General features: G+C 35.5%; 2 protein-coding genes and 2 long non-coding RNA genes across 4 annotated transcripts; 2 read left to right on the top strand and 2 right to left on the bottom strand.

Annotated features, from left to right (window-relative positions):
* Positions 1 to 3,788: 3,788 nt before the first annotated feature.
* Positions 3,789 to 6,257, bottom strand: LOC147760525 (uncharacterized). Its single transcript, XM_086994595.1, has 2 exons — positions 6,066 to 6,257; positions 3,789 to 4,499 (listed from the first exon to the last, which is right to left on the bottom strand). Exons 1-2 carry the CDS (start codon positions 6,114 to 6,116, stop codon positions 4,206 to 4,208), a joined length of 345 nt encoding a protein of 114 aa, XP_086850721.1. The 5' UTR covers positions 6,117 to 6,257; the 3' UTR covers positions 3,789 to 4,205.
* A 3,335-nt stretch (positions 6,258 to 9,592) lies between these two features.
* Positions 9,593 to 10,623, top strand: LOC147760524 (uncharacterized). The gene is made up of 2 exons (XM_086994501.1): positions 9,593 to 9,692; positions 9,827 to 10,623. The coding sequence occupies exons 1-2, from the start codon at positions 9,666 to 9,668 to the stop codon at positions 10,208 to 10,210; spliced, it is 411 nt and encodes a 136-aa protein (XP_086850627.1). The 5' UTR covers positions 9,593 to 9,665; the 3' UTR covers positions 10,211 to 10,623.
* Positions 10,624 to 16,865: 6,242 nt separating this feature from the next.
* Positions 16,866 to 20,813, bottom strand: LOC147760523 (uncharacterized). Its single transcript, XR_015330800.1, has 2 exons — positions 20,642 to 20,813; positions 16,866 to 17,653 (listed from the first exon to the last, which is right to left on the bottom strand). It is a non-coding gene; the product is annotated as an uncharacterized LOC147760523 (long non-coding RNA).
* A 61-nt stretch (positions 20,814 to 20,874) lies between these two features.
* LOC147760522 (uncharacterized) lies at positions 20,875 to 24,078 on the top strand. Its single transcript, XR_015330799.1, has 6 exons — positions 20,875 to 21,021; positions 21,394 to 21,562; positions 22,288 to 22,332; positions 22,650 to 22,681; positions 23,237 to 23,328; positions 23,532 to 24,078. It is a non-coding gene; the product is annotated as an uncharacterized LOC147760522 (long non-coding RNA).
* The last annotated feature ends 3,374 nt before the right edge of the window (positions 24,079 to 27,452 follow it).

Raw genomic sequence — 27,452 nt, 5'->3', positions numbered from 1 at the left:
TACCACGCTACCGATCGCGAGCAAGTCATAAGCCAAAGGATCGAGCAAGAGGAGTATTTTTGACTGAATTGTTACCTTGTCAGCTCCCGCCTCCATTTTAAATTGTTTACAGCATACCAACTGACACACATTTGATAATTTATTTTGCTATAAACTTCTAAGATTTAAAAAAAAGACTTATTACATCAATTGGGGGATACAGTAAAAGTATGAAGGTATGTCCAAAGGACGCGCAATTTCCTGGATTACATTTAAAAACAAAGCAATATGACCGAGACGTGTTTAAAATATTGGACACGCAACCTTCTTATCAGAGGTCAGACGCGAAACCGCTGTGCCACGGAGTTTTACCTAAGAGGTTATTAAATTTAAATACAAAGATTAGAATGTTGTTTGAGCTAATGAGAAAAGATGATTTATTGATAATGGATGGACATATTTTATGAAAATATCAAACTGATATTAGATGAATGAATATTTATTAAAATAACAATTAAATAAAAATAAAGGAATAATTGGACAAAGAAATCTTACTTGAAAAAATCTTACTTGGAATATTCTGCTGCTGTGAAGAAGGTCACTTTCTTGGCTTGAACGAAAGACGACATACTTAAATTTTCCTTCATTTTTTAGGGTCTGCCACCAAAATTTCGCCCACAATCAACAACTCATCATAAGATCGTATCGCCGCATACAGAGATAACTTCGGTGAAAGAGACTGCAACGAAAGTCGTTACACTTAACGAAAGATGTCGAAAAAAAACAAGGATGACACAGATTTAATTTAATTTAATGATTAAACCGAAGGTTTTGAGTCCTGGGGCCTGTAGAACAAAAATGCTTAAATCATGATCGGCTTTAAGGCTAGGATTTTAGACCACTGACTTCACTGAACTTTAACCGACTAAGGACAGGGTAAAAAATATAAATAAGAATAAAAATAAAAATGATTGGGAAATTTCAGGAGAGTTTAAAAATAACTAAGAATAAAAAAGAAAATGAAAATTGATTTTCTTTGTTCGAGCATACAACACTATTTCAACTGGAGCAGCTATTCTGTCCGGTATAACATTTTTTATATATTCGGCCTCTGTTATTGAACACTGTTTTGAATTTTCCTACCGTTATTAGCTAATGGCCACCGCAGTCTGATGACGTCCTTCGACCAGATTGACTGTAGGCTAAAACAGATTAGGGATAAAATTCTAGTTTGTGTAATTTATTATTATTATAATGCAGGTGATTGTGTTCATCTCAACTACAGCAATGAAAGGACGTGGCTATCAGGGTTGTGCGACACGGTTCGTGACGTACGTAGGCTACTGAGTACGATTTCTTGTTTTTCTTCCACTATTAATAGAGGCGTAGGTGTCTAGGAAAGATGGTCGATACCACGCTGCTAAGCTAGTGATAAATGAAAGTATGTTTTAGGCATCGTTGTTACCACGATTAAATATGTCCTTGCAAGAGGTGCTGAAGATCATATTAATCCCATCGGTGACGTTTTTATTCAATTTATCTATTTATGTTGAAAGTACCCCCCTCCAACACCACCACTTAGAAAATGCATACTACGTGGTTGAAGAGAAGCGGATTTATTGAAAGGTTTTTATTATATAAGATTTTTATAACGACTTTATTAAACACTATATTTTATAAGTATTATTTATTAGTTGCGATCAGATAGTTTAGGCTGTCGAAAATACTTTATTCCTGTATTTCAGCAGTAAACCAAATATGGATGCATTGCTTAATTCTTTAAAATTTATTTTCCTTTTGATCTTTTATTTCTGTTTAGTAAATTATTAGAAAGTTAAGGTACCCCATAATAGTTAATTAAGTAGCGCCTTGGACATACACCAAAAGTAGATTTAGGTCAATCCATAGTATGTGCATTTTGCAATTTTTCAAAAAAAAAAAAAAAAAAAAAACGAAAAAAGCCGAACATAAGATGGGCAGAGATGGTCGTAAAACTTCATAAATGATGGATAGGGAGACTAATCACTTTTGTTTTATAAGTTAAAATGTATACACAATTTCGTATCTTTACATTTCTAGTAATATTTTACCATTACTTGTAATAAATGAAATGTTTATTGTCTGCATAATCTACTTTAAATTGACAGTAAGCAAAGTTCAGCTTTTTATCGTGGTTTTGTTTGTTGGACATTTACTTAGATCTTGGGTGTACCATGCATCTGAAGATAAACCTTTTGACATTGCCCCATATCGTCACCGCGAACGCCGTAAATAATATTTTACACGGTAAAACTAGATACATGCGGACATTTTAAAGCGTTATAAGCCAGTTTCATTTTTCGTGGTTTTGCTTGTTGAACATTTAATTTAAATTTCTGGTGTGCCATTTGTCTAATATCTAAAGTCTAAAATCTATTTGGAACGTTCAGTAAACCTAAAAAAAAAGTGCTTAAAACACAATTACCAAGATATGTAAAAAATATAAACATGACCAGGAAAGATTAAGATTCTAGATAAAAACAGTCTAAATTCCGGCTAAAAAACCATATTACAATTAAGGAACAACTACAGAGTGGTGATAAAAGTATTGCACCATTTTACTTAAAGGTGAACAACAGCTGGATTTTTTTAAAATTTACATGTAGTCTTTTATTGAACACTGGTTATGTCACGTACACACAATGGACAATAGAAGTGTCACCCCCTGAATCAGAGTAATCAAATAATAATCAAGTAATCAATAATCAAAGTAGGCAGATATTGAGTAGTTATAATGCCTGGTCTACATTTTTTGGTGTAGACTTTGATGTTAACAAAATGATACCAGGAGCATAACATTCCACAGTCATTTATCTCCCCCAAAGTACTGGTTCAGAAGGGGTGACACTTCTATTGTCCATTTTGCATATCTTGCAGGATTATAAACCGGCGATTTACCCTTACAAAATGCACATAATGTAATGAAAACATACACATTTAAAGTTTCCCAATGCTTCCATATCCCTCTCCATAACTAAGATTTGCTTCCTACGCGCATAAACAGCACCCGAATACTAAGCAGCTACTGGCTCGTGGGATACTGCGTGACCTGTACGTAACCCTGTTTCACGCTGTTAAGGCCTATCCCATCGTCTACCAGACAAGCATACAAACACCGCACTTGAATCAATATCTTTATCTGAGACCTGTTTGTATAACTTGGTCTTCCAGGCAAATGTCGGCGGCAGCGTCGTCTTTGAATTGTCTACATAATCTACTTTAAATTGACAGTAAGCAAAGTTCAGCTTTTTATCGTGGTTTTGTTTGTGGGACATTTACTTAGATCTTGGGTGTACCATGCATCTGAAGATAAACCTTTTGACATTGCCCCATATTTTCACCGCAAACGCCGTAAATAATATATTACGTGATAAATATACTTAGGTACATGCGGACATTTTTGGACTTTATAGGCCGGTTTCATCTCATATGATTTTCTAAATTAAAGATATAACTATCCAACCTTTTCTTTGGCCACAAAACCTGTCATAGAATGGTTTGAAAAGTATGCCATATCAAGCCAGCTATAACTTTTTCTGACAACATGAAAAAAATCAAAACAGATTTACATTAAGTGTCTAATACTGGTTTGTTATTGAACATCTCATTCTACGGTATCTTGCAATAAATGATCGAAGTTGTAGGGGAAGTGACGTGAATGGTAATCTCGCTACGTTATCATTAAGCTGACGCCATTTATATGTTTGTAGCAACAAAGATACACGAACATTTATATATATATATATTTTTTTTTTTACATGAACAAGACAGCTTCCTAATACATGTACTGTTTTTGTCACATTAATTTAAAAACCCTTTGACACGTCAGGAGTGTATAGATTAAATGTAACAGAGCTAAGTTGCATGTCTTTTTAATTGTCGACTAGATAATATTTTTGTGTGTATACATGTACATGTCCATCTGTACATTTTTGCCAGTACACGCTGATGCATAAGTTGCAATAATCAAACGTAAAAATAAATGTCATACAGTTATTGAATGCAATTCATCTGTTAATTCAAAAACTTAAGATAATAATTTCAACACAAACGGCAAATACCGATTTCAAATATTCATTAAGATCGAAAGTGAAATGATGACTGCATTAAACGTACGTTATCACCAATGTGGGTGTGCATTTGTTAACAATAAGCTTCAAATTATTTGCTGCGTGTCTTGATATTCCTCAGAAACCGTGCTTCATTTTTGTTATCTTTGGTGTATCTTTCCCGTCGTGTGACAAAAGGAACTTGTGGACTGCATTACCAGAACGGACACTCAGAGACCTGCCTTCCTTGTCGTATATCACCAGCTCAGCGTTAGCCCACACTTCTTTTGTCTGCGTTTCGAGGGAAGATATCGCATGCTGAAGAAGTTCTCTCAACGCCTCTGACTCGAAGGTGTCATTCGTGCCCTCGTTTCCAACCCATTTCACAATTAGACGCCCTAGGGTAATTTTGTTGATTTCCTTAACGTTCTCCTAAAAGCAAGGGCATTCATATATGAGATGAAAACGTTTGATTTCAAATACACAACTGCTGAGAAGAGTTAATCATAAAGCTATCATACATGTGCTTCAAGAATTGGCTCACCCTTAAATATTTAATGATTGATGACTCTTAGAGTTTTAAGCCTTTACTTTTTACCTCCGCCAAGGAGGTTATGTTTTCACCCCTGTTTGTATGTTTGTTTGTTTGTTTGTCTGTCATCAACATAACTTAAAAAGTTAACAGGATCTGTCAGAAGTGGGCCAAGGAAGAGATGATTAGTTTTTGGTAGTGATCCGGATCAATAATCAATCAATGATCAATAATAATAAAAAAAATCGCTGCCTTGGCGGAGATATGCGCTCTCGGAGTGCTTTTCTAGTTTCTCCTTGTTTCTGTTTGTACTGGAATCTGAAACGGTCGTAATTGCATTCATACCCTACAGCTACATAATAAATATGCAAATAAACTTTAAAGTATCATCTGTACATTACACTTTTAAAATGTGCGGTCACAAAATGGTCACAAAATTTTAGTCATTCCCCATAATTTACATGTTCAGATTTTCCAAGATGGCGACTATAATTTCAAGATAGTGGTGAAATCATTTTTGTAAATTAAAAAGGCAAATACTGGTATCTGCACGTCATAATTATTTCGTCAAATTAAACAAAAGAATATGTTATAATCGTTGTTTTTTTCACTTGGAGTCTTTACTTTCATTTTGTACCAGATACATTGACTGAAACGTTTATATCACATAGCTAATTCCGACCCCTCCCCCAATAAAGCTGGTTTTTAAATTTGACATATAATATAAAAAAAAACGAAACTCTGTGGTTACATTAAGTCGGGTTTATGGCAATACGTAATAGCTATACGGGTCAGAAATCTGGACCATAGCTACATGTACATTGTAAGAAGTTGGAAAACAGCAGAGACGTTTGTTATATAGTAGGATTGTCGAATGTCCGCTGGAGAGACCGTGTTCTTACATCGCTATCACCGCTTTCATCCGTACGTGGAAAAGTACACAGCAGTTCACTGAGCACTGTGATCGCACATTAGACCAACCGGTCTCAACTAATATTTTGGACACCATCAGGTGAAAAGGTTCACAGAGACCGACCAATTTAGTCACCATCATGCATGATACCAAGGGCAGGTCCAGGATTATTTGAAGGGGGGTTTCGCGGATGCTTAGCCTACCCTTCCCCCACCCCTTGGCGTGAGGTTCGGGGCCCGCTTAAAGGACATTTTATTAATTAATTTATTTATTTTCTTAGAGTGCCCTTCTAAGTTAGAAAATCATCCATAAATCATTATGTCATCAGATCAGTAATTTACTTTCTTCACCGCTGATACTTGCCCTCGTCGCAATAAACGAAATTGATTTTATAAAGACAAAGTGTCTCTACCGGTATCTACATATAACAGGCCTACTTCACCTATCTATACATTCGGTTTTGACAGCTATGCGGTTTCACATATAACGTGTAGGAACAGTGGAAATCAAACCAGTAAAAGCAAAGGCTGTCAAACAGGTAAACATCACTTACCTGTGCCGTATATTGGCTTTCCTTAGAAGGTGAATGGAAATAGTTTCCCATCGCTTTCTTACTGAAGTCAAACCCACAGCCTGAGTCAATGAAAGCACTGACTTTCAATGTCTCAGTTACACTTAACAGTTACACTATACACACTTAATGTGTTGCCTCATACGCCAATAACACATGCGAATCAAGATTTACACTGATGCTCATAAGTTAAGTAACAACTTGTACTATCAAGGACATTATTTGAAACGCCAGTAGGGTAGTGTGATTTTTTTTATCTTCAACAAATATAGGATGCACATTTAATGAAACACACCAGAAAATATTTCAAAAATGAGAATTATTTAAATTCATATAAAAAATGACGAAATTTTACCAAAACGTACAATACCAAGTGTAGGAAAAGTACGTTCACACTGCTTAAACTACATCCTGTTAACAGCAGCTTTTTGTCAAAAATAAATAAATACATATCTTTAAATGTTCTATTAAATACGGATTCAGACAGCAAATAGGAAACCAGATATGATGAAATGATCAGTTTGTGTTCGTTTACTGGCTTTACATCTGGGCCTCATGTCGCGTCCTGTTATCTATTAATTAGATTATATAATGTTTGTGTTAAAGATTTGTATTATTTTTCCTTTATTATCATCTGAAGGTGTCTGTACACTAAGTTTAGAACCGAAGTTTGTCTCCTGTTCACTGCTCTTCTTTAACGAAAACTTGCAATTTCATATAGTAAGGTGGTCCTAAACAGGGGCGGATTGAGGCCGTCTTCTGGGTCTTCCAGAAGACGGTCAGATTTTCAAGTTTACATTAACAGGTATCTTATTTTTTCTGTCGGAAGACGGTCAGAAGTGGAGGATGGATCAACAAAGATAATTTGGAAGACTGTCAGAAAATGTCTCTGGATCCACCCCTGCTAAAGGACCCGTTGAGAAATTGGCCAAAAAGGTCCTATGGGACAAATGCCCTAGTTAGGTATCGTATCAATTTTCGAGTCAATTTTACAGGCCCGTAGCCAGCAATTACAAAAGGGGGGGGGGGTCTTTTTCTGAAAAAGTGGACCTTTTACCTTTTTAAATGGCAATCCATGTTGGACACTTCACATGAATTTTCTGTTGTTTCCAAAACACAAACTTAATTTAATGAGATCAATTTAACGTTGCAAGTATAATCATTTTTTTTGTCAGATATAATGTTTTACATACACACACTGGACAATAGAAGTGTCACCCCTACTGAACCAACACTATGGGGGAGATAAATGACTGTGCAATGATATGCTCCTGGTATCATTTTATTAACATCAAATTTCACAAAAAATCACAAAATGAGAACAAAATATACATTCTACCAAAATATGCAGTTTCAAGTCCAAAATTAGTACTTAGTGGCATAGCCACGTGACTTAAAAATAGATGCCAGTCTATGAGGCAAGGATTCATATAAATGTCTGATGCGTTCAGGGCTTATGCTGGCCCAAGTATGAAACACTGAATATAACAGAGTTTCTCTGCTGGTTAGACGGGCATTTGTAAAAAGTTTTGACATATCATTCCACACATTTTCTATTATGTTTGCATTCGGACTCTGGGCAGGCCACATCACCCTGCGAATGCCCTGTTAGTCAAACCAATCGTCAACTGCTCTGGGCCTGTGACAAGGAGCATTGTCATCCTGGTGAACAAATGGATAATTCCTGTCACCAAACATGTTAGTAATAGATGGTAGCAAACCTGACTCCAAAACATCGATATATTTCTAGTGATTCATGTTTCCATCAACCACTATCAATTTGCCTACGCCATGGATGCTGATGCAGCCCCACACCATAATAAATATGCTGCTCCGGGTTCGAAAATTCAGTGCATGTGGTTTAAATGCTTAACCAGCAGTTCGCCAGCATCGTACCCGTCTGTCATCAGAGGTCAGACAAAAGCGACACTCATCAGAAAAAAATATATAGGACCAATTGGCATGGACTGTCCAGTTCCAGATCCTGTTGACCCTAGTTTACTCTATGTTGCCTGTTTTGTAACAATATAAGAGGTTTCAGTCTTGCTATCCTGCTGTACACTCTCTGAGCATGTAACCGACGCCTAGTAATTTTCACAGACAGATGCTTATGTGTGAAATTGTTCCACTGTGTTGTCAACTGACAAGCAATGTAGAACTTTGACAACCTGGACATCAAAATCAGTCGTCGGTCTTCACGGCCAGTAGTTTTTCTTGGACGACCCATCAGAGGCAATTTGTCTATTGATCCAGTGTTTCTATACCGATACCAGACCCTCTGCATGGTTCTGACTGAACAATTCAATTGTATCGATATTCTGACATTGCTTATATTCCGCCTCTTCAGGTTAATAACTTGCACCTATAACCGTTAGATAATTGCCTGTATCTTGCCATATTTGAGGAAGACAGGAATAACATTTGCTGTACATGTACAAGACCAACAATACAATTCCATGGTATAGCGGTTTTATTCTCATTAGTCACATTATAAGTAGACCAGGCATTATAACTTCCCAAGATCTGCCTACTTTTATTACTCTGATTTAGGGGGTGACACTTCCATTGTCCAGTGTGTGTACATCTTGGATTGCATTAGAAACGATATTTGAGTGGTGTAAAATTATTATTTGAAAGAAAATGTGTATCTTACGTTGATCAAACTCTTAAGTCCAACTTTATTCTAGCATCTTATTAATGTTGAACTTATTAAGTAATTTAAACGCTGGAAGCTGAGGAATCACGGCATTGTATCAGTGTAACGTGTCTTGACATGGCTAGATTGACTATGATTGGACTTCGAATTTACGTTGATCAAAGCTGCAACGCGACTTCAACATCGATCCAACGTTACTGTGCCCGCTTGAAAAGGTCTTATGACTTTTGAGCAGTGATCAGGGGTGTCATAGCCATTTCTGTTTATTGCTTTGTTAAGGCAACGGTGCTTTAATAATTTATCTTATCTGAAAGACGCCCCCTCTTGGTAAATTTATAGTTCATTCTCAAGAACATTCTGTAAGGGGGTTAAGCCTGTCAGAGAGATTGAACTTAATTAACAGATTGCAAAATGCGCAGTTCGTTTACTGTATAATCATTTTAAAACATTAACTGGTTATTTCACCCTTTATTGTCAATGGGTTTTTGATAGCAAATTTGTTAATATGCAGGTATAAATGACCCCTTCGAAGATAATTGAATGCATAAATTGTTGTTGGTTGAACCAAATGTTGGAGGAATTAATTTTCATTCAATTAACATTCCCGAGCGGATTGTTATTTTTCGACGCCTTGGCACTTATTGTCGGCCATTGAGTTGCTGCTCATATAGGGCATCGCAAATCAGCATCTGTTCTGATAGTAAATCACCTTACCTTGCCCCTTACGCCAAACCGCGTCCTTAAAAGGTAATGTACACATTATGCTCGACCAATCAATTCTCGCCCGTCGATGTCTTTTCTTACCTGTATGATATATTGGTTTCCTTTCCTTAAACGGATTTTAATTGAAAAAATAATACCACACAAAAGCTACCGCCCGCGAGCAGTCACTAGGGGACTTGATTCTGTAAGTTAAGAGATTAATCATGGGAAATAGTGAATCGACCGCTACGGTAAGTTTTTTTCATTCAATTTTGTTTTCTGCATCGGTAAATGATCATGAAATATGAATTTTGTCAGTTGTCCACCAAGACGTTCGTCTGTTGTTAATATTGAATATATAATAGTTTTCTTTTATTTTGTACAGTGGGGCGGGGATTGTAACCCGTACATTGCCACATCAGACATCCAGAAATTAAAACAGGGAAGAAAACTCACAGCACGTGACCATAAAGTGTTGCAAGCGGCCATTGCCCTGGTGGCGGATTCTGACTACCCAAGTTGGGTATGGAGGAACGCTGAAATATCTATCCACGGCGACAACCTCTACGAATGTTTGTTTGCAGGGAGTCGAAGTAACAGATTCGTCGTGGATATTGCAGGATCTGGGCACGGGGTCGCCATAACCTCACGGGAAAGTTGGCGTCTAAAACTCAGGAGGGCAGCAGTGAGCGTCTGGGAATGGTGCAAGGAGAATGTTGGAACTATCCTGGCCATTGGTGGGTCTGCTTTAAAAGCCATCACCTACTAGGACTTTTCAGTATTGTTTGAGGACGTGCTTGTTCTCCCCAGTTTTGTTTCAATCACGTTATATTTCCATGGAACAATCTAATTGAGAAGGGACAAACATTGACAATCTTGACTTACAGTATGTGGCAATTGACAATATGTGGCTAATGAAAATGAAGTCTGTCTAGCTGCAGACTGATGTTGCGTTGGTCTGTGCACTATAACTTAATATTAATTTCTATTTTCTAAGATCATATATTATATGCAAACTGTATACAATAAGTGAATATAGAAATGGACACAAATGATTACATCTCCTTTTTTCAGCGTGTATCGACATGAAGAAATATGTTGATAGTAACAATTTCGCTTTAAAATGTTCTACCGATCCCATAAAAATTAACCCTTTGATGATTGTCCCTTTTGTCAATAAATACCAACCCAATATGTTTTTAGCTTTATGCTTGTTCTTGTGACCTTAAAGAATGTCAAATAATCGTTATTTAAGCTGACATTATGAGAATACGACCATAATAAGGCTAAGCACAAGATGGTTGGAAACAGACATATGTTTTAAAAAGACAAGACAAATGGACGATGACCTACCAGTAGGTACTAAAATACAAAACATTTTTTCTGATATGCCATATTTGAAATGAAACTAGCATACCTAATTCGTGAAATATTTCAGAACATCTCAAATATTCGCGTTTATTTTTATTCTGAAAAAAAGATTGTTTTCGTTTGTAATCGCCAACTAATTTACTAACATATCTGCCTCGCTGATATAAATAAGTGAAGATTCTGTATGAATGCGCAGTTTTGAACATATGGTTAAGTAAAAAGTCTGATTTTTGACATCTCAGCCTTCTCGAAAGACTTCTTAGCTGAACAACACACTTTCGTGTCCTTTTGAAACCAATGTTAAATGTACAATGACTGAAAATGCAATACAAATTACAAATCCAATATCGCGTTCATTTGCGGAATGTCAAGTGCAGCCGGATTTTAAATGATTGAGGAATATACTTCTATACAAATTAACACGGATAGAATTGCAAAAAAAAAAAAAAAAAAAAAAAAAACATGATTGGTTCTCTGGAATTTAATCGCTTTTGAATATAGTGATCTTGAAATTTTATGTGCTCGAAGTATCAGCATATCTTGCCTTTCTTCGTCTTACATGGGCCCATAAAGATATGCCACACAAACTAAGTTCACATAAGTCAAAGATTTTAGTATGCATCGAATTATCAAACTGTCCAACGCAATTCCAACTTGAGAGTTCAATCCAACTGGTCTTTCTCTCTCTCTCTTTCTACGTGTGTGCGTGTGCAACATAGATGCCGTTTAATTAATCTATTTATATCTCTTTTATATATTCAAGCATGCGTTTTTCGCCTGCCTAACTGAAAATATTTAATAACATTAATATTATTTTTTAAAAAATGATTGTGTTAGAAGACCTCTTGAAGCAGCAGTTTACGAAAACATAACTATTTGTTTAGTTTTTTTTTTAATTATTAGACTTAAGAAATAAATAGATTAAAAATAGAAATAAATTAGATTTATAGCCCATTCAGAACAGATGATCCTCGGATCTACAGATTCGCGGACCCTACATGAAATTAAGACCGCAATGGCTCCAAAATGGTCTCCCCGCCTCCACACGTGCCGCCACTGCAAGGGGCTTGCAATTAAACCTCAGAGCTGAGCTTTACTCCGTTTAATAACGTGTGTGCAGGCTGTGAGACCACCGTGGATTAAGTGGTCTTGCTTTCATCTAGGGTACGCCATATTTAATCCGCGGATCAGTGGATCCGAGGTTCATCTGTTCTGAATGGTAGAGCGAACAGTAGAGCTGAGTGCACACTTAGAAATTCCTTCAGATGGATTAGATCTTGATCTTAATAATTAAAAAAAGAAAAAAAAGTTACAGTATTCTAAAAACGGACTCGAACCGCCCGCTCCACACTCTTACTACGTGTTGTTGTAGGGTTCGATTTTATGTTCACAGATCGAGAAGAAGTGAGTAACAAGAGCCTTGGGTTTTCAAACAGCTTTAATGTCAACACGCACAATTGATTGGCCCATCAAATGGTTGACTTCGATGTCCTAGCTGTTGACGAACGCTGTCCATAGCACAACTGAGAATGGTCAACGGTTGACTGTGTTCATCTCAACTACAGCAATAAAAAGATGTTCTTATATATTGAGACTTGATTCGTGGCCTAACCGTAAAAGGTACTGTTTTTTCTCGCTGCTTTCATTAGAGGCGTAGGATTGAGTTGGGGTTTGGGAGTGGGAGGGGGGGGCTACCACGCTACCGACCAAGTCATAAGCAAAAAGCAGCAAAAAGCAAGAGGAGATTTTTGACTGAATTGTTACCTTGTTAGCTTTCACCACCATTTAAATTGTTTACAGCATATCAACGGACGCTTTGCATGGATGTAATAAATGCTAACATACATATTACATCAATTGGGGGATACAGTAATGGTACGACAAAAACCCTCTTTTTGTCCAGAAGACGCGCGATTTCCTGGATTACATTAAAGAAATAAAGCATTATGAGCGTGCTGTGTTGAACATGTTGATAACGCAATCTTTTATCAAAGGTCAGACCCGCTACCGTTGCACCACGGAGTCTCCACTAAGAGGTTATAAATCAAACAGTAATTGGTTACGAATAATCATTTCTCTGTTGACGTTCTTCATATCGTCTGTAACAGTTTCTCTTCTATTCGTTAAAAGCTGACATAATTAAAAAAGGGACCTTATCACTACACACAATGGACAATAGAAGTCCTTGAATCAGAGTCATCATCACGTAATTAATAATAATAATAATAATAATAATAATAATAATAATAATAATAATAATATTAATAATTTCTTAAAACCGCACTACACTACCGTCTCAGTGCTGTTTACAGGTAAAATTATCAGGATTACAACTAATTACATGTAGATAATAAAAGCTATGGCAAAAAACAATTAAAATAATTAAAGCTGGTTAAAATAGTAATGGTCTGAACAATAAAACTTTTTTCTGATAAAATGAGAAAATATTAATTAAAATACTGTGCAAATTATTATGTTTTTAAATCATTTTTAAAAACCTCAACACTATCAACAGTCCGAATGTGTGAGGGTAGTTGATTCCATCAAATGGGTGCTGAAATTGAAAATGCCCTGTGGCCGTAGGTTTTGGTTGTTTTTTTTATTATCATTTCTGATAAAACAAGGAGTGGAGGTGGATCTGGTAGACCTGGTGAGACTGGGTGTACTTGGATGTAGCATCGAGTTAAAATATGAGGGGCATTCACCTCTGGTGAATTTAAAAACAAACAACAGTAATTTAAAAATAATTCTCTGTCGTACAGGAAGCCAATGTAGTTGGAATAAAATGGATGAAATGTTTGATCTGAGAGGAATTTTGGTCAGTAGTCGTGCTGCAGCATTTTGGACAGATTGCAATTTTTCATTTTGGTAGGTAGGAAGACCATACAGTAGACTGTCTCCGTAGTCAAGATGTGAAGTTATAAAGGCTTGGACAAGCCTCTCCTTCTAGTTACAAAAATCACAAAACTAGGAGAGCCACAAACAGCCCGGGCAGCTCAGTCAGTGGCGCCTCCTGGTTTTAATAGTCAAAGTAGGCAGATCTTGAGTAGTTATAATGCCTGGTCTACATCTTTTTTGTGTGAAATTTGATGTTAATAAAATGATACCAGTAGCATATCACTCCACAGTCATTTATCTCCCTCAAAGTATTGGTTCAGTAGGGGTGACACTTCTATTGTCCATTGTGTGTAGCTTATCGCTTATCACTAGCTTCGTCGGCATATGATGCACTGCGACACTAGCTTATCTCCCCTGGTACTCTGTATTTATATTTCTGGCAAAATACTATCAATTATTGATTATAAATTATATGCATTTATTATCTTCTATCAAGAAAGGAAAGTGCACCGTGTATTCGACGATACCCTGGTTTTGTTAGTGGACACTTAGATCATCAATGTTCATGTGGTATGCGTCCAAGGTTGAACCTTTTGACATTGCAGAAAATACGAATTGAGATTCACATTTTACTGAGTTAAATGTCTTATTACAATTAAATCCGCTCTCTCTAAACACAGGAATGTTGTTCTTCGCCGATCATGCTAAATAAAATGATATTACACACCTCTTGACTTACATGGGTAACGAAAGTATCCATGCATATTAGTTTATTTCCGAATGCTCCTCCCCAACTCAATATTTGTGTCCCACGCACATGAACAGCACCCTAGTCTTTAGTAGTTACAATGTACTTGCACGAGGGTTACTGCATTACCTCTTCAGGGCTGTGTTTCACGTTGCTAAGGCGTATCTCATCGGTGTAAACAGACAGTCATACCAATACCTCACTTGACTCTAATTCTTTATCAATGACCTGTTAAGATAACTTGGTCTTCTTGACAAATGTTGGCAGCAACGTTGTCCATTAATTGTCTGCATAATCTGCTTTAAGTTGATAGTCATCGAAGTTCAGGGTCTTTGCTTGTATCTGAATCTTTTTCGTTTTAAATGTTTTATGGAAATACAAAAAGTAATAATACTGACAGTGTGTTGCACGATTACAAAAACTTGGAAACTATTATACAACTTTCATTTATAACTAGCCCTTCATTTAAAAAATAAGGATTGCGTCAAGTGTAGAATTAATGAATCTATTTGATGTCTCTTGTCAAGTACAGTTATGCAATTAGAAAACATCCAAATTCAATCTTCATAATTTTTAGCGACTGTAATATCGGACTCATGTGTCATTTGTGGTGCAGTACACAGGTCAATGTCTCCTCAAGCACAGAATATTCATAAACTTGCATAAAGAATGCCTTTATTTTAACTGTCATTAACAAAAGTGCGTTTGTTTACAATTAACTTCAATAATGTGTCAACCCTTAGCAAAATGAAAAGTTTGCAGCAAACTTGCAAAAAATTTGCAGCAAATTTGCTGCAAACCAAATAGTTTGCAAGAAACTGTTTGCAGGTTGTTGCAAGAAAAATCACAGTTGTTGCAAATTTGCTGCAAATTTGTAGGAAGATTAAAAGTTTGCAGGTAGTTCGCAAGAAAACTATCATTTTCTAGCGAATTCGCAGCAAATTTGCAAGAAAGCTTCTATTTTCTTGCAAATTTGCAGCAAATTTGTAAGAAGACCCTCATTTACATAAAAGTTTGCTGGAAGTTTGCAAGAAAGACTATACACTGTTGCAAATTTGCAGCAAATTTGCAAGAAACTGCTCATTTACATAAAAGCCTGAAGAAAGTTTGCAAGGATAAATATACCCTGTTGCAAATTTGCAGAAAATTTGCAAGAAAACCTTCATTTACATAACATTTTGCAGGAAGTTTGCAAGAAAGACTAACATTGTTGCAAATGCAGTAAATTTGCAATAAACTCCTCATTTACATAAAGGTTTGCAAGAAACTCAGCTTTTATACACACCAAGTTAATTCATTTGCAAGAAATTGCAAAAAATTATTTCATGTTTGCAGCAAATTTGCAAATTCTTTTTCATATAAAAGTTTGCCTGAGTTTTGCAAGAAAGTCCATACCTTTTTTTTACTAACATACAGTTAAATTAATGATGTTTGCACTGAGCATGGGTGTCAGGAAGTGCCATTTTCAAGCCAAAATATTAGTATTAAGTTTAAAAAAAGAAAAAAAAAGACCAAGTTAACTAACAGCTTATGAGATTTTTGCACGAAACTAAGAAATTTATAAACTTTAGTTTATGAGAAGTCTGAAGACACCTGAAGACACTTAGACATTTGTTAATAGTTTGGGAGAAGTTTGCAAGATGACATTTACTTAGTTTGCATAAAATTTGCAAGATACTCAGCAGTCTACTTACAGTTTGCGATAAGTTTGCAAGAAACTTGGACATAAACTTACAATTCACAAGAAGTTTGCAAGAAACTTAAACAATTACTTACAGCTTGCAAAAAGTTTGAAAGAAAATTAGTCAAATACTTACAGTTCGCCATAAGTTTGCAAGAAACTTAGACATCAACTTACAGTTCACAAGAAGTTTGAAAGAAACTTAGACAATTACTTACAGTTCGCGATAACTTTGCAAGAAACTTAGACAATTACTTACAGTTCGCGACAAGTTTGCAAGAAACTTAGACAATTACTTACAGTTCGCGACAAATTTGCAAGAAACTTAGACAATTACTTACAATTCGCGACAAGTTTGCAAGAAACTTAGACAATTACTTACAGTTCGCGACAAGTTTGCAAGAAACTTAGACAATTACTTACAGTTCGCGACAAGTTTGCAAGAAACTTAGACAATTACTTACAGTTCGCGACAAGTTTGCAAGAAACTTAGACAATTACTTACAGTTCGCAACAAGTTTGCAAGAAACTTAGACAATTACTTACAGTTCGCGATAATTTTGCAAGAAACTTAGAAATTAACTTACAGTTCACAAGAAGTTTGCAAAAAAAAAAAAGGGCTATTTGCTTACAGTTTGCAAAAAACTTATAAAAATAGAAATTAACTTTTTTTTTTTTAATAATCAAGATTTAGGCATTTGAAAACTTCTTTTCCATTCTCGAATCCATCCTTACTCAAACTAACAAAATTGTACTAAAAAAAAAAAAAAAAACAAACAATTCATGTACAGTTATGGATTTTGCCCACTTTTTGGCCAAATTTATTATTTACATAACCCCACATAAAAAAATAGTTCCAAAGGCTTATATAAATGATTATTTATTCATTATAACATTTGTACTTGACATAATTTAAGTTCTTATATATTATTATCAAATTAATACTTTGATTTACTGCTTATAAAACCGAGTAACCAGGATGATGTTAAGATTTCATAGGGTTTTCGTGATTTAGGCAGATTTGGAGCAATACTGAATTATGATGTAACCCACCAACTATCAATGAACATAAAAATCAACACTACACGGGATGACATTCCTGAGAAGTACTTCTTAAAAACAAATAAACTCTTTAGCCCAGGGTGAGTTTGCAAACCAGTGTATACTGATGAGCATGTGAAGATCACTTAATTGACTCCCAGTAATTGCATGGGCAGACCACGGCATACAGAAAAATGAGCAAAATACTAAGGTGCACTGTCAAGTTATGATCAGGGTAAATTGGTTTGTCACATGGGTCATCACAGGTATCTCCATTGAATCATCATCACTGTCACTATAATCACCATCACAGTGGACTTCATTACTCAACTCTTCTTCGCTATAAGAGAAGTTAGGACCACAGTTTTCTTTGCCATTGTCATTTTCACAAACTTCTTTTAGTTGTGTTATTGTGTCAGATATGTCACATATAGCTGTTGCTTTAATATTCTGTACATCCAACTCTTTGGCATTCTCAGGATAAGGTCTTTATCTTTTGGGTCTCACTCTACCAAGTTGGTCAGCCATCTTGTCTAAAATAAATAAGAAAAAAAGAATTATGAAAAATATATGTCACAATAAGCCTAGATTGATCAAATTTATTATAACAGGTCTCATGATTAATAAAAAAAGATGTACATTTTCAGTCCCCATTTACTATAGATTACTAAGTAGCATTGTATTCAAAGCAGAAAGATTCTCATTTCAGTATATAGCACCTACATAAACAAACTGATTTCTATCTAAGCAAAGAACAGTGGTCCTTCAATTGAAATGCATACTAGTAAGGGTGGAACTTCAAATTCAGTGTCCTTGACACATCTGGTCTTTCAAATTTTCATGGATAATTACAGTGCAGCAGAATGGCTCTTTGGTTCTTTTATGGAAACTACACACCTGAGAGATAATTAACTAAGCAGACCAACATATTACACACTGATTCTTATCTGAGAGGTCTTTCAATTCAATTTGTTAAATCTCTAAGCCCTGTGGTTCATCAGAATGAAACAATGAAAGAATTAAATGCAAATTATTTAAACTTAACAAAAAAAAAAAAAAAAAAAAAAAAAAAAAAAAAAAAAAAAAAAACAGCAAACCCATGCTTATTAAGTTCAGTTGCATATATTCCTTTTTTCAATTATATGTCCTTCTTGAAAAGTAATCATTATACTTGGATCCTCGGTTTTCAGGATTTTCAGCTTACATAATTAGTGAAGTATGAATAAAGTTTTATTTACAGTTATTTGTGCATTGATTATTTAATTTTCCTCGACTTTAACACCCCCCCCCCTCCCCAATCCGACATTCTTAATAGTAAAAATGTATTTCTGCTTAAGCATGCTGTGGAACGGACATTTAAGAATAAAACCCTAGATGTCACTCAAATCATGTAATTCACAGGCTCTTAAACTCTAATTAGTGCCTGAATACCTTTAAATTTCTTCTGCTAGTTTGTACATTGATTGTCTTCATATAGCAATACATGTATATATTCCTTATGTCTGTGTTATTGGCTTGTTCGAATAGAATTGCACTGTAAAATTATCAAGTTAATGTTGATAGTCCTCAATGCTAGAAAATTATATTTTCCTTGGCACTTGTTATTATTTTCTGAATCTTTTCTTGTAGTTTTTTGTTCTTTTTTTTCACTTTTGACCTAATAACCTTTAAATTTTTGCAATGTATTAAACATTTTTTAAGAGACACCTGCCAGATTCCCCCCCCATCCCCCCCCCCCCCCCCCCCCCCCCCATTCAAGTCTCTGACATGCTCATCTTGCAAGATGCTGAGAGAAAGGATGAAACCTGTTCACACCTGACTGTTAATAACTGATCTGTATCTAGGTAAAGATCATGGACCTTAAAATTCCTCCTTGCTAATTAGAGAAGCATTTAACAACAAACAAGTATCTATCCCTTAAGGTACATACTGTCTTTCAACAAGCTTAGCTGAACAATTCCACTTCTAAGAGTATTTACAGGTCATCAAAGCTTAATGTGACTACAACACAATTTTAAATTCTATATTATCTGACAGATATTTTAGGACTACCTAAGCTATTTAGCTTCACTGGATTATAAATGGATTCAATTAAAAGCATTTCACTTCCTGACAAATAACCCAAATGACTGTGGAAGGGGTTCTAATAATGGAAAATTGCATTTTGTTATGCATATACCTAGAGACATCAAAATTTTATCAATTTTAGGATGCATAAATGGTAAATTTTTGCCACAAAAGTTCACCAATTGCCAGTAAAATTTTAAATAGTACTAAGGTAATTACCACAAGACATCATTTAATACTGCCCGAAAAATGATATTTGAACAATATTTTCTGCTAGCTTGCTATGCCGATATAATCCAGGCAGATAAGTAAGATATGTACTTGTATGTTAAATTTTCAGCCAAAATTTAAAATAAGGAGCAGTTAAAAGCTCCTTTATGCTGATCAAGTGATTTTTCCTTGTCATGTATAATAAATTATTCTAGTTGTATAACAAACTAGTAGAAGTAGTTAATAAGCATTTACTGGGAATCCATGTTTCACCACACTCAGTTCAAAATGAACCTTTAACTATGGTAATATACACAGAAACCTACAGCTAATTTTATTAGATTTTGTTAAACTAGAATAAACTAAATAAGTAATAACAGTAGACAAGGGTAATATTTTATACATCAAACTGTCATGGCTTAAGAAACACTAAAGGGAATCCTCCTTCCAAAGTCTTAGTTGACACTCACTCTTAGAAAGGTGACAATTTTCAATTGGCTGACAACTATCTGAAATGCTCAGCCCACAAGATGTGCTGCTAGCAAGGAAGAGCCCTATTCACACCTGACTGTTAATTACTATAGCACTGATCTGTATCAAAGATTCGGGGACTATTGTAAAGTGAATAATTATTTGTTGTTTAGGACAAGCAAGTCCCCATCTCCTAAGACTCAAACTGTCTCTTAATAAGCTTTCCTAAACAATTCCACTTTGAAGAATACAGCACAGCAGAGCCTAATCTAACTGTACCTCAAAAATTTAATGTAAGCTGACATATAAGTATATTTGGGCTATTTAACTTCACTGGATTGTTATAGACTTGATTTAAAATGTCATCATTATTTGACACAAGCTAAAATGTAAGCAGAAAAGATGCTTTTAATGTAAAAATGCATTTTATATGGCATTTATCAGTTTTAAGACATTAAAATTATTTAACTTTTATCAATGTCAATTCATAAAAAATACACAAACCAAATGGTCCTTTTAATAAAACAATGTAAAGATAATATAATTCTGATGGTAACTTAGGAATGGAAAGAAAAAAAGTAATATTTACTAACACTCACTATTTAAACAATGTATCAAACTGTTTCGTGCTCTTTTTTTTTTTTTTTTTTTTTTTTTTGAAGAGACACCTGAGAGACCTCCTACATTCAAGTCTCTGTTGACACCCACTCAAATATTGAGATGATAATTTTCAATCATCTGATAACTATCTTGCTAGATAAGCTGCTACGTACCTTTCACTGCATGGTTTGCTAGTGTTGTTGGGATTCATCTTCCGCGAAATAAAGACACGCGCAGCCTTGACGACTTTTCAACAATTCCACCCCAGTAAACATTAGTTGGTCTGGATGCAGGAGCAGATCTGTAGTGGTGTTGGCAGAATCTACCTTTTCTAATCGATAGATCATATTCATGGTCCACAGGGGAGCTCTCATGAACAGCGATTATCTCACAACCGGAAATGGTCATGAAAACGATTAATCGTGATAGGTTGATGCGCGATCTGATGCATCACGGGAAATTTTGAAGAAGAAGACGGTTTGAGATTTACCGGCAGCTGATTTTAAGTTGGTGTAACCAGTTAGAAATTATGATGCGTTGATTGCAAAGCCAGGTGAGTGCAAAGATTAATCAGAACGTTTGATTCAAGATAGGATTTTACTACACTCAGAGAATTCTCATCATGCCTGCGAGTAGAAGGTAGAAAGTAAACCGATTCTAAATACAGTTCTAGTATGGGGGCGCTAGTATGGTACTTGTTGGGAAGGCCATCTCGTTCTCTCTCTCTCTCTCTCTTTCTCTTCTTATTTTCCTCTCTCTCTCTCTCTTCTTTTTTTTCCGCTCTCTCTCTCTCTCTTCTTTTTTCCTCTCTCTCTCTCTCTTCTTTTTTTTCCTCTCTCTCTCTCTTCTTTTTTTCCTCTCTCTCTCTCTCTCTCTCTCTGTAACGGTGGAATAAGTGTGTAACTATATTCTTTTTAAATTATAGAGACGTGGATTACTATTGGTTTTGACAAGGATGGAGTTGTATCAGTGGAAGACGTTTCGAAGTTTGAGAGGGAGGAAGAGGAAGAAGGGGAAGTCCTTACTGTTGGAGAGACACTCATGGCTCCTTGGGATGGTTGCATGTATTTGGCAAAAGTGATTTACATTTAGTGGTAAGTGTATTCTCATTTAGTATAGTTTGCTTAGGTGAAATAAATTCAAAGGGCAGAAGGGTTCATACAGCACTTAAGGTATATATTAACAGAGCATCACTGTGACATGGATTTCCAGTAACACATATAAACTACTTCTTCAAATTTCCTAATTACTCATATAAATTTAACATGACAAGGGGTAAACTGAATAAGTCACCAGATTGGTCATTAAAGAGCTTTAGACTGCTCCTTTCTTTAAATTTTTGGCCAGAAATTTAGCCTATTTTTATGACCTATTATTATTATTATTTTTATTTATTATTATTATTTTTTTTTTTTTTTGCCCATTGATATACAGCATAGAGTGCTAGCAGAAAAATCTGTTCAAATATTTTTTTTCTTTCTTTTTTTTTTTTGGGGGGGGGTTTATTAAACTATGCCTTTTGGTAATCCTCTAAGTTATACTACTTGAAACTATATGCTGGCATTTTGTTGGCTTATGTGCATGGCCAAAATTTACTTTATATGCACCTTTAAACTTAGCCCCTTGAAATTACTTTTAATCTTGAAAAAAAAAAACTTGCACATTCAATCATATCTGCCACAGGAAAAATTTATAGTTTTAATAGTCTTGATGGTTTTAAAAGTCAGTTTTGGTCATTTCCACAGAAAGGAGAAATATCAAAGTGCAAATACATGTGTTTTAAAAGAATGCTTTGAAAGCTATTCTCCTTTTATTTTAGATTACAGAAATGCATGTCAGAAGGAAAAGAAGGCATATGTGAAAGGTGAGTAAATGTATTTTCAGTGAGTGTCAAAGACTTCTGAACAAATCTAAGAATTTAAGTGTATCACCCTCATACTGACTCCTCTTTGTGAAACTAATATGTCTGACAATTCCATAATTATTGTTGGGTTTTTTTAAATAGTAACACAGAATCCAAAATGTTTCAGTGTTGCCTTGCTTCTGAATAACAGGAACCCCACTTTTTGTTTTAGTTCAAACAACCATGCAACCTATGATGAACTGTTCATATATATAAATATATATTCTTAATGCATCACTTTTTTGGTAGAATAACATTTTATGTTTTAACTTTTTTAGATAAAAAGGACAACCAGAGCAATGGTAGTAGTGTAAGTATATTGTTGATTGACCTGCAATTGCTGTTGCATATATTTTCCACTAAATGGTGAAAAAATTGTAATTTCCTCTTTCAAATAATAAGTACATTTTACACACTTAAATTCAAATTTAATAAAGCTTTCCCTATGTTATTCAAGGAAAAAAATCAGAGCCAGCTTGTAATGCAGCAGTTGAAGAAAGTGTTTCAGTGCCTCGTGCATCATCTGTTCCCCGTCTTACTCCCACCATCTCCAACTCTGTGCCCTCTATATATCTCCCCACACCCATACCATCTCCAACCCTGTGTCCTCCATATCTCCCTTCAACACATACCATCTCCAACCCTGTGTCCTCCATATCTCCCCACACGCATACCATATCCAACTCTGTGCCCTCTATATCTCCCCACACCCATACCATATCCAACTCTGTGCCCTCTATATCTCCCCACACGCATACCCTGTGCCCTCCATATCCATCCCCCCCCCCCCCCCCATCTGTCTCATTAAGTTTTTTAAATGAAGTCATGCTTTCTTTATTTATTGTTTAAATTCTCTTTCTTTCAGTATATGTTATTAACAACTTGAAAATGGATGGGCCAGCAATTAAGCACACTATGAGTGCAAAAATTCACACTGCAAAGAGGGCCTTAAAAAAGGTAGGAAAAGTATTTTTAACTGTGATTAGATTATACCATGCCTGCTAAATTTATTTTTGTTTTACTTAACAACATAAATCATATATATGTATATATATAGGTGTATTTATTAAGGGAATCTACTAGAAGCTTACTTGACAAACTACCTGTGAGTGCAACAAATTTTACAAGAAATGTCAAGTTTTATTTTTCTTGTCTTTCAGATGTGATATGGTGCTTGTATCCCAGTCGAAATTTGGTCTGACTTCTCTAGCGGGTGAAACAACAGCGGTGATATGTTTTCCAGAGATCAACTACAACCTGCCTGATCTCTACGTTTATTTCTCTGGCTGACAGATTTGGAGACTCCTAGGACAGCAGGGACTATCTAGCTATCGGTTCAACTGATCAAACTCACTCTGAGCTCTTATACTAAGTTCTACTCCTTATATACTTATACACACAAAATACATTACAGTGAATCATTAACAGGATTGAGATATTGAAGCCAGTTAACAGAATTAAGACATATTACTAAGGACTCAATAATTAAACTCGGACTTCTTTAAACTTGGATGTAAATAAAGTTGTTGAACCCTCTTGAAAATTAAAGCATCCTTTATAGCTTGGTTACTGTTCTTTCCAATGAATAAAATGCATAAGCAGATTCACGTTGTATCATTATATCAGAGACATCTGAACAATCTTTACCAAATGTTGATTTAATTTGATTTAAATGTGCAAGTTTCTAAAATAAAATATTGAAAAATGTTTATGGTGTTTCTTACTGATATTCTGTGTGTGCTATTTTTTCATTCATTTGATAATTTTCTGTATGTGTTCTGCCAGCTGTGCTATATGGCTAAAATACAGTAATAAAATTTTGCTACTCCATGATTTCAAATATGGCATACATGATTTAATTAATAAAAAGAACTGGCATAAATAAAAGCATAATCACTGGGTTAAATATTAGTTGTCAGTCTACTGCAATAGTGGTACTGCAGAAGAATGTTTTTTCGAATTGTTTTTTTTTTTTTTGGGGGGGGGGGGGGTTTCCGGAAAAATTCGCGAGAACAGTTCTGGAGAGTTTGCAGCAAATTTGCAAGAAGGATTTCTTAAGAGTTTGCAGAGCATTCGCAAGAACAGTTCTGGAGGGTTTGCAGCAAATTTGCAAGAACTTCTAGTGAATTTGCAGAAAATTCGCAAGAACAGTTCTGGAGAGTTTGCAGCAAATTTGCAAGAACTGTAGTGGAGAGTTTGCGGCAAATTCGCATGAATGGTTCTCGAGAGTTTGCAGCAAATTTGCAAGAAACCTGTGACAGATTCCCTTTTGTCATGCTGATTAAGTTTGTGGGGAGTTTGCAGCAAATTTGCAAGAGACTTAATTTACATGGTAAATTTCCTCTTGCAAATTTGTTGCAAATTTGCAGCAACTGTTTGCAAGAAGCCTTAAATTTTGCTAAGGGAATAATTATTGACACAATGAAATGTTTCATAGCCTGATAAGGAAACAAAGATTACAATATGCAGCAAAACTCAACAGGGAAACATTGCTCTTGTTAGCTACTGTATGTTTCACGTGATCTGTTTTATCCAAGACATAGGCCTACTCGACTCGTGTGATTTGTGCAACAGTGCACGCGTCAATGTCCTGGCACACATAGAATATTCAATGGCAGGCGTTAGACAAGAAAAATATTGCCCTTGTGAGTTACTATGTTTTCAAATTATTTACGCAACCTTTTGCCGTTAGATGGCAAGCGAGGGTGGTAAGCGAGAAATACGGTGTACACATGTAGACATACAGCGGGTTTTAACCCTCAGGCAACCAAGCTATTTTACAGACTGAAATGACCATCTTTGATCCCATTGTGCTCTGCACAGGGATCCTTATTATAAAAGGCTGGTTGGGGGGTTATCACACCTATATACTTCTCCCAGTATTTAAGACAGGTATTTTATTATGATCTAATATAATAAGTATTTGGTAATAATACCTTTATTGCAAGGAAAGCATAAACAAGCAGTTGCGTTAAACGAAACCCCCTTAGGAGCCGTTCTAAATAAAGTCCATTAACCTTTATGTCTGCGTTAATGTTCATGAACTTTGCATGTATTCCACTTACAAAGACTTGTCTCTGCCATGATATCTCTTAAGATTCCTTGAACAACATTCACGTGTGTATTTACTTACAAGTCCCCTTGATTGTTCAGGTATCTACCGATAGGTAACTGTTCGGGTTTATTTAATTTTCCAAGCATTGGTTGATGTTTTTGCCTTTTTTCGTGAAGCTGTTTGATTCTTTTTCTGTCTAATTAATTTAATTTACTATCAAATTACTTAAACTGATGTAAAACATTGACATTGGAAAAAGTCTTAAGGCATCTGGGTTAACAGTTCACATCCACATTAACATCTTGGTACATGTAGTTCTTATCATATTAACACCAGGACTGAGCCTCGGCATAAAAAATATAATTCAATACTCGGTGATTGTGCTACATTGTGTTTCAAAGCTCAACTGTAGCAATGTGTAGATCCTCCAAGAGACCCGGTTGAGTGCTCTGACTGGCTGCATCATTTAATTATTTATATAAACACGAGTTTTCAAATTAAAATTACATTTGTAGATATATAATTCTCCTAATGGGTTGGGGTTGTGGGGGGCCAGTGGAGGCACAGAAGGTAAACATGATTAATTGATTCGCTTGGTAACATATAAGACAGTAGCGTTGTCAACCACTGTCTTTAGCCATGAGTAGTAGCAAATGGCTTTTTACACCCACTCTCTTTGAAATTGCTGGCAGTAAGGGCTCAACAGTTGATTGTGTTCATCTCAACTACAGCAATGAAAAGAATCAGTTCTTATATATTTAGACTTGGTTCGTGGCGTAACCGTAAGATGATCTGTCTTTCCTATTCTCATCACAGATGTGGGACTGAGTTGGGGCTTGGGGTGGCTGAAGAGGAAGGGGGAGGGCTACATCGCCTTCAAGTCACAAGCGAATAGAACGAGCAAGAGGATCATTTTGGACTGAATTGTTACCTTGTCAGCTCCTGCCACCATTTAAATTGTTTACAGCATACCGACTGACACACATTTGATGTTTTTTTTTTGCTATAGATGTTTAAGTTTTTAAAGAACACAATTTGCAGTAAGTGTAATTAATACTTAAAGACATATTACATCAATTGGGGGATAAAGTGTAGGTATGAAAAAACTTCGCTTTCTGTCTAAAGGACGCGGAATTCCTGGATTACATTTAAAAACAAAGCATTGTGACACGCAACCTTCTTATCGCAGGTCAGACACGCTACCGTTGGGCCACGCTGTCTTCACTCAAGAGGTTATTAAATACTTAATTAAATACAAAGATTAGAATGTTGTTTGAGTGAATGAAAACAATTGATTAATTGATAATAGATGGGCATATTTTATGAAAAGAACAAACTGATATTAGATGAATGAATATTTTAATAACAAATAAAAATAAAGGAATAATTGGACAAATAAATGAATAAATTTCTTACTGGGGTACGTTGTGAACAAGGTCACTTTCTTAGCTTCAATTAAAGACGGGTCCATAAATATTTATTGAATTCTTAGGGTCTTTCACCAAAGCCTCGTACGCACCTATCAACTCATCATGAGATCGTATCGCTACACACAGGGATAACTCCGGTGAAAGAGACCGTAAAGAAAGTCGTTACATTGAATCAAGAATGTCGAAAACATCTACGTCATAGATTTGATCAAAGGATAATACAATTCCGTGATTTAATAAAGTATGAAAATAAACTAACGGTTATCCGGTTTCTATACCCTGAGTGTCAGGGCACGGTAAAAGCTAGCTTGTTAAATCTTCCAAATATGGAGCTGCAGGGGGACAAAGTTGTGACGTGCGAGACTTGTGACTTCCAAATATGGAAGCGCCCCAGGCAAAACTTTGAAGAAGGACGCCCACAAGTTGACGCTGGTGGCTAGAGTTTCGCATTGCTGATATGGATTAAATATAAAAACAAGATCGAGCTGGCAATACGGAAATTTAGAACCTAGGGTAGGTTTCTAGGGCCTGTTGAACAAATATGGTTAAATCATGATCGGTTTAGGGCTAGAATTTTAGAGGACTGACTTCACTGG

The sequence above is a fragment of the Lingula anatina genome, chromosome 8 (assembly GCF_051362555.1).
Source record: "Lingula anatina isolate TDL-2025a chromosome 8, LinAna3.0, whole genome shotgun sequence".
NCBI lineage: Eukaryota > Metazoa > Brachiopoda > Lingulata > Lingulida > Lingulidae > Lingula > Lingula anatina.
The sequence above is the reverse complement of the archived record's forward strand: the minus strand, read 5'-3'. Positions and strand labels throughout refer to the sequence as shown.